At 44.7% G+C, this 16,264-nt stretch overlaps 1 protein-coding gene across 1 annotated transcript in view; it reads right to left on the reverse strand.

Annotated features, from left to right (window-relative positions):
- Positions 1 to 16,264, reverse strand: part of IQGAP1 (IQ motif containing GTPase activating protein 1) — a 232,648-nt gene that overhangs the window by 116,488 nt on the left and 99,896 nt on the right. Inside the window, exons 6-7 of the mRNA XM_030189633.1 lie at positions 6,621 to 6,688; positions 1,575 to 1,688 (exon numbers count right to left, since the gene is read on the reverse strand). Of these exons, the coding sequence (XP_030045493.1) occupies positions 1,575 to 1,688; positions 6,621 to 6,688 (182 nt within the window). The remainder of the gene's footprint in view (positions 1 to 1,574; positions 1,689 to 6,620; positions 6,689 to 16,264) is intronic.

Raw genomic sequence — 16,264 nt, forward strand, 5'->3', positions numbered from 1 at the left:
TTTGGGCCCTGTTTACTAAACCGTGCTGTAGGCATACAAACCTTTTAGCGTGCACTAACACTAGAGACACCCATGGGAACATAATGTGTGCCTCTATCCAGGGGCGTAGCTACTATGGGGCCACGGGGACCTGGGCCCCCGTAGATTTGGCCCTGGACCCCCTACTGACGACTCTTTCAACCCCCCCTCCAACCCGCCTTCAACCCGCCATTGCCGTCTGCTACCTTTGCTGGCGGGGAACCTCAACTCCCGCCAGCCGAAGTCTTCTTCCTTCGTTTGGTTTCTGAGTCTGACGTCAGACTCACAGAAACAGAACGAAGCCCTGCAGATCACATTGTACGTGCAGGATGTCAGACTCATTAACCAAATGAAGGAAGAAGACTTCGGCTGGCGGAGGTTGGGGCCCCCTGCCAGCAAAGGTAGGCGACGGCTGGCGGAAGCGGGGTCGAGAGGGTCGTCGGCAAGGGGGGGTCAAAGTTGGTGGTGGTGGTGCTGGCGGGGGGGGGGGGGGAGGGTGTCAGCAATGGCGGCGGGGAGGGGGGTCGGTGCCACCAGGGAGGGTGCTAAAATGTGCCCCCTCACCTCGGGCTCTGGACCCCCCTCCCGCCGAAGTCTAGCTACACCCCTGCCTCTATCGTTAGCGCATGCTAAAAAGTTAGCGTACCTACAGCGCAGCTTAGTAAACAAGACCCTTCATGCAGTAGCTGGCTCCACAAACCAGAAATTCAATGCCGGTGCTTGGACATGGCTCAGCACTGAATTTCTGGGTTTAAGGCCAGCGTCAGTCAGCAGAACACTGATCACTACCGCCAGCTGAATATCACACCAGAAGTCATTTTTTTTTTCTTTTCAGATCCACGGGTACCATTCAGTAAATAAACACAAATGGGGCAATTCTATAAAGTGTGCCATAATTTAGGCGCCAAAATGCAGAGCACTGAGCATGAATTCTATAACGGAACCTGGGGGCCCAGACTCTGTTATAAATACTAGCATAAAGTTGACATTTATCGCTAACATTTAGGAGCACCCACTTATGCATGTCAATAGCAAGCATAAATGCATGCACCTAAGTGTAGCATTTTAACTCATAAACATAAGTATTTTATAACTTACGTGTATAAATGTTTGACACACCTATGCCCTGCCCATGTGCCTTCCCCTGCTCATGCCCTTTCTATTTACAAGTTATGCGGGTGCTGGCTCGATATTCAGTGCCGGCACCCGCATAGCTAAGCAGCCTAATTTAGGACAGCTCAAACGCTGTCCTAAATTAGGCCGCTTAAATCGCTTTAAATATCGGCCCGAAAATCTCTTCCAATACTGGTCAGCAGCAATCGCTAGCCCAGTAGTAGCTGATTTCCCTCTCTCTACAACTCTGCCAGCAGCCCTGTAAAGGCAAATGACACAGACAGCCAGTGCAGTAAAGCCTGAGTAACCAGACAGCACAATTTAACATAACGTTTCTTTCACTTCGTTAGTCAACCTTTCAATTTGCAACATTTCGTTAAGTAAAATCTGAGGATCATCTGTACCCCGTTAACGGTAGCAACAACACACCAGTGTGCACTTACACGCTGCTTCATCCACAGACAGCTCATTGGCTAGGATTCCTCCAATCTTGCTGAAGGCTGGCATCTGAATCCCGTACTTTTCCAATTCACTCTTCATATTATTTATTTCCTCCTCTACAATGCAAAGACAATGTCACCGTGATAAAGAATCAAACCCTAACCACATAGCAGGTGAATTCTTCTGCTCTGCTCATAAAAGGGATCCAGCGTTAATCCGAGAAATTACAGAGTGGTAAGCCTGACATCAGTGCTGGGCAAAATAGTGGAAACTATTATAAAGAATAAAATCACTGAACACATAGACAAACGTGGTTTAATGGGACAGAGTCAGCATGGATTCTGCCATGGGAAGTCTCGCCTCACCAATCTGCTTCATTTATAAGTACATAAGTAATGCCATACTGGGAAAAGACCAAGGGTCCATCGAGCCCAGCATCTTGTCCACGACAGCGGCCAATCCAGGCCAAGGGCACCTGGCAAGCTTCCCAAACGTACAAACATTCTATACATGTTATTCCTGGGATTTTGGATTTTTCCAAGTCCGTTTAGTAGCGGTTTATGGACTTGTCCTTTAGGAAACTGTCCAACCCCTTTTTAAACTCTGCTAAGCTAACCGCCTTCACCACATTTTCCGGCAATGAATTCCAGAGTTTAATTACAAGTTGGGTGAAGAAAACGTTTCTCCGATTTGTTTTAAATTTACTACACTGTAGTTTAATCACATGCCCCCTAGTCCTAGTATTTTTGGAAAGCGTGAACAGACGCTTCACATCCACCTGTTCCACTCCATTCATTATTTTATATACCTCTATCATTTCTTTGAAGGCCTGAATAAACATGTGGGATAAAGGAGAGCCGGTTCATGGAGTGTATCTAGATTTTCAGAAAGTAACTGACAAAGTCCCTCACGAGAGACACCTGAGAAAATTAAAAACCCATGGGAAAGGAGGCAATGTTCTGTTGTGGATTAGGAATTGGCTAATAGATAGAAAACAGAAGGTAGGGTTAAATGGCCAATTCTCTCAGTGGAGGAGGGTGAACAGATAATTTTGCTGCCCACCCCTCACTAGACGGATAGAGTTGGAGCAGTTAGACATATTTTCAATCTGACACTATCCACATTAATGGCAATTCTATTGTACGGAGCAAAAAAAAAATAACCCCTAGAGTTTTTTTTGCTGTTTTCTCAGCAACCGCTTTGAATTTCAATGAGAAATTTTACAAACTTATTTAGTCATCATACATACGTATTACTATTAAATAGCACTGCCTGTTAATCGCAATTAACGCCACGCTTAATGTGTTAATTATCAATCGTTTTTTAAAAATTAAAAATTAACTGCCATCCTTCCCTCCCTCCTGCACGCCCAGTCCAGCATCTCATCCTCCCTTCCCACACCATCGGTGGCTCTCCCCTCTTTGCTCTGCAGCATATTGAAGCGCTGCCTTGGCCTCCAATGGGCCTTTCCTGCTGATCTGTCCCGTCCCCTTCTGATGCAACTTCCTGTCTTCAGAAAGGGGAGGGATGGTTCAGAAGGAAAGGCCCAGTGCAGGCCAAGGCAGCATTTCAATACGCTGCAGAACAAAAACTTACTGCAAATAAAAAAGTAAACCGGGAGGGGAGGGGAGAGAGCGCCACCAGTGGTCTGGGAGGGACAAAGATGGAATAAGTAAGAAATTGGCCTTAGAATATCTAAACCAGGGCTTTTTTTGAGGGGGTACTTGGGGGTACTGAGTACCGGCACCTTTTCCATTGACTGCTAAAATTGACCTATGGCCCTCCAAGTTTTAATGAAAGAGCTCAGGCCCCTACACACCAATTCTGCCTTGTCATAGATTCTGTGACTGGTTGCAGGAGGCCTGGCTACTGTGGGGTGGGTCCCTCAATGATCACCCCACCCCTGAAGGGTGGCCTGGCATTTGAGTACCGGCACCTTTTTCGCTAGAAAAAACGCACTGATCTAAGCACACTGAGGGGATAAGTAGAGAATAGAAATAAAATGGAAATCCTGTATAATAGCTGCAGTGAGCCAAAAGGAGAATTTTAAACTTAATTATAGCATGCACAGAAAGCCAGTGCTGTTCAGAGAGAGAGAAGGAAAAGCATGATTCTGAACCAACTATGATCATTTTAATTGGCAAAACGGAACCCCCCTGTTAGCACAGCACTACAATAATCTATTTGATTCACCACAGGACTATGCAAAAATGTCTTAAGCGATCATATCGTTCTTAAGGAATAAAAAAGATTTTTTTTCACAATTTCGGAATATATGGACCAAAACTAAGATTAGAGTCCACAATAACCCCAACAGATTTCATGGTGTCCTTGAAAGGAATAGAGGTATTACAAATTTGGGGAAGGAATGGAAGTGGTTATTTTCTCCAGGGAAACCACATTGCTTCTCACTGTGGATTCAAAAAACATTAAAGAATTTCTAACCTGTGTGCAATTTGATCCAGAGCAAAAGTCAACTTTTGGTGGAAGTTATTATCCTAAGTCTCATGAGAAAATATCATCCATATAAAAGTATGAGCTGAACACCAAATCCAGTGCCGTAGCGAGGGTGCCTGACACCCGGGCCGGGTCGCCGCTGCACACTCCCCCCCCCTCCGGGTGCAGGGCACTGCGCACCCCCCTCCCCTCCGGAGCGCACCCCCCCCCCCCCCCGAAACGCACCCTTACTTTGCAGCGGAGGGCAGGCGGGAGGGCCGATCCACCCCCAGTGCACGTCACTGGGAGCTGCGTCGGCTCTGCTGCTTCCCTGCTTTCTCTGCCCCAGAACAGGAAGTAACCTGTTCCGGGGCAGAAAGAGCAGGGAACCAGCGACGTGCACCCGGGGCGGACCACCCCACCGCCCCCCCCCCCTTCCTACGCCACTGACCAAATCTTAAATCAATGTTGCTAATGGAGCAATAAAGAGATTAAAGAGTGTAAAGGCCAGAACCGACAATTGAGGAACACCAAAGGAGAGCAGATACCTATTTGAGAATGTTCCATTAGAGCAGACCTGAAAAAAGCATTGGGAGGAGTATGACCTAAACCAGTTCAAAACTGTTCCTGCGAGGCCAAATTTTTCTAACCTAGAAAGAAGTAGAGAATGATCAATGACTTCAAATGCTTCAGTCAAATCAAGTTGTTTAGCAAGAACATCCCTGAATCCATCAAGGTGACAGATGGTCAAAGTTTTCATGGCCACTAAGGCTGTTTCTGTGCTGTTGCCCTCACGTAAGTCAGACTTACGAGGATGAAAAGAATTTGTAGAGTTTAAGAAAGCTAGGAGCCCTTGAGGCACTACATTTTGGTGATCTTTGCCACAAAAGTAATATTAGATATGGGCCAACAGTTGGGTAGGACCTTATGATCCAGGTACGAGCCAGTTGAAGGCTAGGGAAAACTTTTATTTCTCTCCTCTACATTAACTTGATTATGGCATAAACCAGACCCCAGTCCATCCCTATGTCCCTTCCAATGGACTACCGGCTATGCCCCGCCTTTAATAGCGCAATTCAAAGTTTCAATCACACAATTAATCACAATTAGAAATTGTAATCGAACCGCAGCACTACTATATTAAACAACATTTAATTAACTTATGCTATATTGATGTTACTGACATTTTAGCATTTGATCTTGCTGACATTTTAGCATTACTACCCAGCGATTTTTGCATGTTAAAAATGTTTGCGCTAAAACACAGTAAACTAACTTCATTCTAACAATATAATTAACAGTGTGTCAGAATTTTGCAGTCACTGTGAATGCTCAAAAGTGTCCACCCCCAGCTTTAACACAGGCCTTCAGTCGCTTTGGGAAGTTCTTAACAGCCTTGTCGATCGGTCCATGTGGCAGGCTGTCCCAGATATCTGCAACGCTTCCTTGAGTTCGGCGATTGTTTGCAGCTTTGGGTGGAGCTTGTGGTAGGCCTCCAACATTGCTCCCCAGACAGAAGTCTACGTCACTATGACATCATTAACAGTAAGCTTGTACCCCATTTTGTTTTGTTTTGAATACTGGTAGTTTTACAGTGCAAACATTTTTGAATACGCAAAAATCGCTAGGTGGTCACACTAAAAAGTCTGTAACTTTGCCATGTTTAAAGATAATCTCATTCCATTCAGCACAGAAACATAAATCATAACAGCAAATAAAGCTGTAAAGTTTCACATCGAAATTCCATGTGGTTGCTGAGAAAAGAGCAAAAAAAAAAAAAAAACTCTAGGGGTTTCTTTTTGTTGCCTCACCCAGTAGGTGCCCACTTCCCATCCTGTAAAATTAACCTAACCAAATATTAACATGCCTAACTTTTAGATGCAATCACTTGAACGCCAGCTAAGAGTACTTCGGCACCAAAGGAATGCATGTAACTTACAGCATTCTGTGAGTTTGGCTCCTGCCCTTGTGCTATGCAAGTTATGAGCATTGGTACAGAAAAGCGCTTAGGAAGAATGCAAGCATATAAGCACACAGATGCATGCTTAAACACATATATGCTAGTACTCTAACATTTATGTATAAAATAGTGGCCTAAATGGTAGCGCCTATGTTATAGAACCTCCCCCATCGTGTTTGAAAATACAGATACCAGACTTATACATCTATTGGCTGCTGATAAACACATAACTCCATTCGAAAACTGATCCTCAATGTTTTGCAGAAAGAACCATAAAGGGCCAAGATCTACAGACTCCCCCAGATTTGGGGGCAAGGTTCCATAAATAATTTGCCTGATAGGGCAAAGACAATGGGATCTTGGGTTGCCTGACCTTCAGCCAGAGTCCATCGCACCTTAAAGATCCATCTCAGCCAAGGTACACGGCACCTCTAGTCAAATTTTAATTGTTTTATGCTTACATACAATAAAAATATGGGGCAGATGGGACCTGATTTAGTAAGGCTTCTTTTCCTCTTCTGTGTCTGTAAAACAAGTCCTTCCATAACTGATAACGGAATGTTAGGGAACAAACATATAAATGTTGTAAAATGCCCAGCCCTAAAAAATTTAGTTTAGGTGCCTTGCTGATATCAAAACAGCAATAACTTACCTGTGAAGTCAACTTTCCCATAGAGGTCTTGAATTTGTGGAGCAAGTCCCAGCTTAAACAGGTACAAGCTAGAAAGTGGAGACACCAAGGATAATTAAACAGATAACAGAGGTATGAAATGATAACAACCAAGCTTCCTACCCCCCCAAAACCACTCTCTCAACTGAAGAGCATCGGCTCTATGTCTAGCTGGGCCTGGGTCACTAAGCTTTCCTCACCATGACTAAGTTCAGGGTTCTAAAAGGCACATTGACACTTGAAAACAGTGGAATCTTTCTACACTGAGATCTCTTTGCTTGCACTGTCAACTAGGTCCTTTCTTCAGATGTGCTAACATTTCCAGGGACCTGTGTGACTGGAAATCTCATTTTCATAGTAACATAGTAACACAGTAGATGACGGCAGAAAAAGACCTGCACGGTCCATCCAGTCTGCCCAACAAGATAACTCATATGTGCTACGTTTTGTGTATACCTTACCTTGATTTGTATCTGTCTTTTTCAGGGCACAGACCGTATAAGTCTGCCCAGCACTAGCCCCGCCTCCCAACCACCAGCCCCTTGATTTGTATCTGTCTTTTTCAGGGCACAGACCGTATAAGTCTGTGCAGCACTAACCCTGCCTCCCAACCACCAGCCCCGCCTCTGCATTAGTAATCATTATTAACATCCCACTCAAGTTCGCCCCTTACACCTACCTGCTGACAGAGGGGCTCAGACTATACTATTATACTCTATGGGGTAAATATTCAACCTGTGACAGTCAGCGATTTTTTAGCTGTCTCCTGCTTTATGCCTGAATATTCAATGCTGGGCCATGTCCGGGCCTGGCGCTGAATAACATACAGGTAAGTGTGGCTAGGCTCCATTTATTGGTTAAGGGCCAATATTTCAATTTCAATTTATTTGATATACTGCAAATTTTCAACAAAAATATAGGGGCCCTTTTACTAAGACGCATAAGCGTCTACGCGTGCCCAAGGCGTGCCAAAATGGAGTTACTGCCCGACTACCGCATGGCTCTTGTGGTAATTTCATTTTTGGCGCATGTCCAATATGAGTGTCTGAAAAATATTTTTTTATTTTTGGGCGCGCATAATGGACACGCGCCAAGTGGCATTTGGCACACGTAGGTCATTACCATGTGAGTCTTTACCGCTAGGTCAACTGCTGGCGGTAAGGTCTCAGAACCAAAATGGACATGCAGTAATTTTCATTTTGCCACACATCCATTTAAAAAAAAAAACCAACACATTTTTAAAGGCCTTTTTTACAGGCGCACTAAAAAAAATGGATCGGCCGCACTCAAAACCCACACCTACACTACCGCAAGCCATTTTTCAGCGCGCCTTTGTAAAAGGACCCCATAAGCGGTCTGCGATATGTAAGTAATTTTCAGCCCTTAACCAGATAAGTTAACTTATCTGGGTTAAATGCTGAATAACTGGATAAGTGCCAACGAAAGTGCAAAACCCTTACGAGAGAAGCCACACTGGCTCCCACTTAAGGAACGCATTACTTTTAAAGCATGCACATTAGTCCACAAAATCATTCACGGTGAAGCCCCAGCCTACATGTCTGATCTAATAGATCTACCACCCAGAAATGCTAAAAGATCATCCCAAACTTTCCTCAACCTCCACTTCCCTAATTGCAAAGGCTTGAAATACAAGGCGCTGCACGCGTCAACCTTTTCTTACATGAGCACGCAATTCTGGAATTCACTGCCGCGCAACCTGAAAACGACCTACGAGCAAGCCACCTTCTGCAAACTATTAAAAACCCATCTTTTTGAGAATACTTACGGAAAGAACCAAAACACATAAAGTCCACACCCACGGTTCAATAATGCTTCAATACAGCCACTCTGAATTCTCATCCCCTGTAATCTCACCACACTCATACCTCTACTCACAGAAAATATATACCATATGCTTTCTTGTTGTTATGTACTGCCCCTTTTAGTTTCCCGTTGTTTCCCCCAATGTTTCACTGCTCTTCTCCATTGTTATATTCCTTAATGATACTCTGAGTTTGTCTCGCATAACTCCTCACAATGTAATCCATATCCGAGTAGTAACAAATTGTATTTCTATCACTCACAACTTATTGTAAGCCACACTGAGCCCGCAAAAAGGTGGGAAAATGTGGGATACAAATGCAATAAAAATAAATAAATAAATAAATAAAACTCTGCTCCCGGACAGCTCACAACATAGCTGATTTTGGCTTAGGCAGACAGATGGGGATATTCAGCAGCACTATCCAGTTAAGTGCCGATGAATATCCCCGGATAGCCCTGCACAGACAATTTAACCAGGCAAGAGCCTCTCCTGCCCAATTAAATCATTTACATATCGACTCCTTTGGACTAAGGTAGGGGAAGAAACTAAATCATACTGGATAGATCAGAACCTTTGGAACTATATTATAATGTGTGCACAACAGTATGCTATGGTTTTAGGTCTGCCTATTGTTGAGACTATATCCGCAAGTTTGTTTACACATGCATGGCCATACACACGTCTCAAAAAGGTCAATTTTTATACTGGATTTGAATACAGCCAGGGAGTTTCCATGATGCCCTGACTCAGGAAGTCTGATCTAAGTATACAGTGTAACAAGTGAGAAAGAGCCGAGTCAAGGAGTGCAGAAATATGACGGGCCCGGGGATGAACGAGTTCATGAGAAATGGTGTTGGGAAAGAGAGGACAGGTACATAAGTATTACCACACTGGGACAGACCAAAGGTCCATCAAGCCCAGCATCCTGTTTCCAACAATGGCCAATCCAGGTCACAAATGCCTGGCAAGATCACAAAAAGGTTCAATATATTTTATGCTGCTTATCCCAGAAATAACCAGTGGATTTTCCCCAAGTCAATTTAATAATGGTCTATGGACTTTTCCTTTAGGAAGCCGCCCAGACCTTTTTTTAAACCCCGCTAACCTAATCGCCTTTACCACATTCTCTGGCAACGAATTCCAGAGTTTAATTACACGTTGAGTGAAGAAACTTTTTCTCCGATTTGTAATAAATTTACTACTTTGTATCTTCATCACATGCCCCCTAGTCCTAGTATTCTTGGAAAAAGTAAACAAATGATTGACGTCTACCCGTTCCACTCCACTCATTATTTTATAGACCTCTATCATATCTCCCCTGAGGAGCTGTAGAGTAAAAGTAAGAGGAGCTTGAACTTTATGCAGATGTGGATGGAGAGCCAATGGAATGACTTGAGCAGAAGGGTTATAGGGCAAAGGAAGAGAAGATGTTGAGCTAGATTTGGATAGATTACACTGGAAAAAGATGTTTCAGTCTATGTTCATATCCCAAGCTGCGCCTCCTCCTGGGGGAAACATGCACTGATGGTCCTTAACAAACCTGATGCTGCTGCTGTCCCCATTACTGCTACCATTAAGCTTTGGACTGGCCTCTACTTTAATAAGAATAAGGTCGATACTCAAAGAGATTTAAATGTGCAGGAGCCACCTGAAGGCCCAAAGAGGCCACTTTAAAGGCTTTTTTCATCAAGCCTTCTAGTTTCCTATCCTGTAGTTCTTTTAGGGCAATGGCCCCTTCCACTGGCAAGGTGGTCTTCTTAGTCACTGCTGAAACCAGGAAGTCCAACCTGGAAAGCTGCAATTTATCTTTCTCCTCCAGAACCAATGGATAGAAGCGAGCCATGGCTCTTTCCACTCTCAGCCCCACATCCGGTGAGACCCGTTCTGCTGTAATCAGGTCCTGAATGTCTGGGTGCATCAGGAAGGCCTTAGAAGGACCTCTAAGCCCGCTCATGATCAACAAAGATGGAACTCCTGATGCGAAGCAGAAGGCTTCTAAATGAAAAGCACTGCCAGTGCTTCAGAATTAAGAGTACTGAGCTCCTCTTTATGAAAAAACCTCAGTACGTTCAGATCACCTCTCTCCTCTAACATCTCCTTTAAGGATGGCTCCTCTGAATAGACTGAGGCCACATCAGATAAGGAGTGAGAAGCAGAGTTGGCCTCATCTGCCCACCCCTGGAGGTCTAAACAAGATCTCTTAGGAGCTGGAGGGACAGTGCAGCGAAAAACTGAGGCACCCTGCAGCAACTCTGACTTTTCCTGCTTCAGTAAATAGGCCTGGTGTAAGAGCAATATAAACTCCAGAGAAAACAAAGATCCTGATGCAGCTGAATGCTCTGTTGTGCTCTGAGGCTGTAAATTGGTGGCTGTGCTCTGCATATGATCAGAAAGAGGTTGCTCCACACTGGCAGTCGGCCCCAAACAAAATAGCACCCGTTCCCGTGCTCTCCTGCACTAAACTGTGCACCGGCCCTGCTGGAGAGCCCGAAGATCCCAGCATATTCAGATGCTGTGCCAAATCCGCAGATGTGCTGCCACTGTTTCCTCTGCATCCTGCGAGATTCCCGGCTCGCACACACTGCAACACCCCAATACCAGCCAGCAGATCCCACAGGGGGAACACCGCTTAACTGCCTCCAGAGTTGCTGTTCACCCCTGACTGTCACAAGTGCAGCACAACTTGCACAAGCAGTGAGTCAGGATCCCTCCCCTGCACCAAATAGAACTTGAGGCCTCCAAGCGGTTCTGAGTCAAAGTTTAGTCAGACTTACCACTGCCGGCTGCTCCTCCCAGCTCACAGTCTCCATAAACCTTACTACAGATGAGAAAGGGTCATGACTGATACTCTGTTCCACACTCTCCAGCAAACCTCTTTCCTTCTCCTTTCTTTTTTTTTTTTAGAGATTGTTGTGCTGGAAAAGGAGAGCTCTACAGGAAACAGGGGAGAGGTGAAGGGAGGGAAGAAGTAAATTTCCAGGGCACCAGACCAACTGTAAAAGGAGCAATCACTCCGATCCAGATGCAAAAAGGTGTGTCCATCCACCTGCTGGAGATAGAAAATACTGAGGAACTAGACTGGATGCCAAGAGAGATATGTCTCAGCTCAGTTTTCAGTTCTCTGTCTCCACCTGCTGATTCATGGACACAACTATCACACAGGTTCTGAAATAGTGGGAAGTTATGTACCGAAATACATGATTTCTGACCAGTTCCATGGTAATACTGTGTACTATTATGCTGATGAGGGTGCCGAGATCAATTCAAGGCACAGGTCCAGGGCAAAATTAAGCACAGGTAAAATAGGCATCTACCTAGGGTCCATATGCTTGGGAAGGGTCTCCTCAGATGAGGTAATTCAATGGCTTCCAGGTAAAGTTTTGCCTTGTGTAGTCAGTTGCTTGCAGAAAGAAAAGTGTGAGTGGGGGATGGAAGATGCAAAAGTCTGTCTATCCTCCCCACCCTCTCTATATTGTCCTCCAGTCAACTAGCAGCACTTCGTACCTGCTGCTTTCTCCTCTGCCAGTTTTCCTCTGCAGCAGAACTATGTTGGGCCTATTTCTGGGAGTTTTAATATGTGTTTATGTTATGAAAGGGATCCCAACACACTTGTTTATCTAGGGCCCACCAAAGGGTTAATCCTCCTGTCCTGCTCAGATCTTCTGTTTCCCAGTTTAATGATGATACCCTTGGCCAAACTACTATCAAATCAAAACCTCAACCCATACATATACGCTGATGATGTAACAATCTACATCCCATTTAAACAAGATTTAAAAGAAATCCCCAATGATATCAACCAAAGTCTACATATCATGCACTCATGGGCAGATACATTTCAGCTGAAACTTAATGCGGAAAAAACCCAATGCCTAATACTCACCTCTCAACACAATACGAACAAATTCACCACCATCAACACACCAAAACTGAACCTACCAATTTCAGACACCCTAAAGATTCTTGGAGTTACCATAGATAGACACCTAACACTTGAGAGTCATGCGAAAAATACAACCAAAAAGATGTTCCACTCAATGTGGAAATTAAAAAGAATAAGACCATACTTCCCAAGGACCGTCTTCCGTAATCTGGTACAATCATTGGTACTCAGTCATCTAGACTATTGTAATGCACTCTACGCTGGCTGTAAAGAGCAAATATTCAAAAAACTCCAGACAGCCCAGAACACTGCAGCTAGACTCATATTCGGAAAATCAAAATATGAAAGTGCTAAACCCCTACGAGAAAAGTTACATTGGCTCCCACTCAAAGAACGCATCACGTTCAAAATATGTACCCTAGTTCATAAAATCATTCATGGCGATGCCCCAGCCTACATGTCAGACCTGATAGACTTACCACCCAGGAATGCTAGGAAATCATCTCCGAACATTCCTTAATCTTCATTTCCCCAATTGTAAAGGTCTAAAATACAAACTAACGCATGCATCAACTTTTTCCTATTTGAGCACACAATTCTGGAACGCACTGCCGCGCAACCTAAAAACGATCTATGAACTGACAGACTTCCGCAAGCTACTGAAGACCCATCTCTTTAACAGGACATACCACAAAGATCAACACATGTGAACTCTCCCACATGTAACCAAAACTGTTTTATTATGTTCTCTTGCTATATTACTATTATGTTTATAATGTTTTCCTGTTATATTACTTTCTTGTTTTTCATTATCATGTAACCCAAACTCCTTCTGTAATACTAAATGTCTACTTCCTCTTATTTCCACTATTCATGATGTATTGTAAGCCACATTGAGCCTGAAAAGAGGTGGGAAAATGTAGGATACAAATGCAACAAATAAATAAATAAAATAAAGCCGCAGAGGTAAGGTAAACAGTCTGTGGGAAGAGGGAGCAACGGTCATTGAGCAACAGTGACACCTACAGGCTGGATTTAGAGCCCATAATTATAGAGTTCATGGCTTCTGGGCAAAGATCACCACTGCACTGACTGGACTACAGTATGTTATAAGAAGATATAACGTAAGGGGAAAAATTCCCAGGGAGTTGTGAATTAAGGCTTCGAGCACCAAATCTCAATAATGAAAAGCCAAAGGAACAGCAGGAAACGGCCGGATGAAGCCCCAATTTCTCCGAAGGCAGATCAAATAAAGTTAAAAACATATTCTACTAGGACTGTTTGCAGACAGGGGGGGGGGGGGGGGCACAGTCATTGTGAGTGGTGCAATCAAGTCCCATGAAAGGACTTCAAAGTCCAGGCTAGCACACCTCTAATTTCTGGATTTTATATGGCCACCGCACTCGTTTTTTTTCAAGATAAATTCCAGACTGTTATTTATTTATTTTTAAAGAGAGAGTGGGGTAAACTGCACAGAGTGGCAATTGCAATCTTAAGGACAAAAGGGGAGGGAGAAAATGCACACAGCAGCAGGTACAACCTTGGCTATCGTTCTGGGAAGACTGGATGAGCCATGCTGGTCTCTATCTGCTGTCATTTATGATGTTGCTAAAAAAAAAAGTCTGCTTTTCTGCCATTTGACACTCTAAAGTTAGAAATTACATAAATAAAATTAAAGACCAGACACACAGAAAGAAATTATTAAAAAGCCACTAATGTAATCTGGCAAGTCGAGAATAAATCAACAGTGTTGACTGGATCCTGTGGTGCAGTGATCACGTAAGACAAGGATGAAAATGATACCCAAATTCTTAGATCCACTCCATGAATTCCAGTGGATGGTCTTCAGCCCTGGGAGCCCATTCCAGTGGTCTGCAGTGTGCAGACTGCAGGAAAACATCTGCAAATCCTTTCAGCCTGGATTCTGCCAGGTGGTTGTGGCCTGAATTGGTCACTGTTGGAAACAGGATGCTGGGCTTGATGGACCTTTGGTCTTTCCCAGTATGCAATACTTTTGTACCTCTTGCAAGCTTCAAGGCAAAAGCATGTGAACAGTTTTGCTATGAAACTCAGAGCAAAATGCACAGGTAAACAGATTCCCAAAATGCAGAGTCTGAAACTTGTCCCTCTGCACCCATGCAAGGCTTCTGGTTATGCCACAAGGCCTGGTGTACAGATGAAAACAGATAAAATCATCCAGGGTCTTATCATCCTTCAAAGTCAAAAGTTGGAGGCTCAGGTGCAGAAAGAGATCCAAGCTTAACTTCAGCTGGATGCCTGGAAAAGGTATCAGACAGCTCAGTGGCTTCTTTAGGACAGGGCCACATCTGGTGGAACATCTGGCCGACTCCTGCAACATTTCTGCTCTTGTGGTGAGCAGATGAAAGGCAATATGAATGCTCTTTCCTGCCTTTATTACACTCAGGATTTCAGCCAGATGTTTTTGTTCAACACTCGCCAACAGTAGTTAAAAAACTTACAGCGCAGTCTACTTCTCACAAAAGATGTGTGGAAAAGATCAGGAAATTCAGATCTCTGAAAACATTCTTAGTAATGCAGGGAAGCTTTGGCCAAAATGAAGCATAATGATGTACAGTGATTTTCCCGTGGAAGCCATGTTGTAATTAACTACCACTTATTCATTTTTAACTGAGTAAAGATGCCTGAATTGAAAAATCATAGGAAGGGGCTGACTGCAACGAGAGATCGAGCTGCAGTCAGCCAGGTTTGTACCAGTCTAAGCCCTGATCTTGCTAAATGTATCTGCAATATCTGACCCTGGGTGTAAAGGGTTCACCGGTGGAACATTAGGCCGATATCTCTTTAACAATATTGCATGGTTCCATGGGCAGCAAACATACACAGACATTTATAGCACCTTATGTTCAGCTGTACTTATCCAGGTAGGAGCAACTGTTATCTTGGTAAATGCTACTCACCAGGGCCATTCCTGCATCTTCAGCCACTGAAAATCTGAAGAGAACAGGGGCAGTCTGGGGTGGAGCAGTTAACCGACTGACCATTCGGGCAACCGGGCAGTGACCGAGGGCCCAGAAGCTCTAGGGGGGCCCAGAGGCTCTGCCCAAATGCCCGCTGCACACTACAGCTCTCCCCGGTCCTACCTTTAAAGGCGTGCCGCTGGTGGTCTAGTGGCCTCTGTGGGGAGGAACATGTTCTTTCCTGCCCGTTGTGCTGCTGCTATTCCCCCTGCCTGGCAGCGCCGTACTTTAAAAATGGCAGCTAAGACTACCGTGGGGAGTCTCGGTCGCCATTTTGAAAACATGGTGGTGCTGGCAGGCAGAGGAATAGTGGCAGCACAAAGGGCAGGAAAAACCATGCTCCCCCCCCCCTCCGCAGAGACCACTAGGGCCCTTCAGACAGGCCCGGGGAAGCGGGCGCGTCGGCTGCGGCGGTAGGGGGGATAGTAGAATGGTGGTGGTGGGTCGGGGGTGTCAGGCAGCAGCAGGCAGGGGGCCCAGACCACTCTCAGTCCGCCCCTGCCAGGTAGTAGCAATATTCAGTGCTGGTATTCAGATGATTATCTGGTTAACTTAGGTAAAGGGAAGGGTAGACCCTTGTATGCAAATATGAAGTCATGAACAGCTTATTGGGGCTGCCACTTGTGTGGTGGTTTCTTGGCAGACTATTATCAGGGTTGTTTTGTCATTGCCTTCCCTAGTCACGTTTACCCCCAGCTAAGGCTGGGTACTTGTTCACGGACTGAAAACAGATGGATGGCTGAGTTGACCAGGGTGGGATTTGAACTCTGATCACGGGTGCAATACGCAGGTGACCTACCAATTGCATCTCGAGGCCTCCTCTAACATAAAAAAAGCTATCCCAAATTAACCAGCTATCTGGGTACCAGTGCTGACTATCACCGATAACCGGCAAACAGCGGTGGAAGTTTTTATACAC

The sequence above is a fragment of the Microcaecilia unicolor genome, chromosome 1 (genome assembly GCF_901765095.1).
Source record: "Microcaecilia unicolor chromosome 1, aMicUni1.1, whole genome shotgun sequence".
Classification (NCBI taxonomy): Eukaryota; Metazoa; Chordata; class Amphibia; order Gymnophiona; family Siphonopidae; genus Microcaecilia; species Microcaecilia unicolor.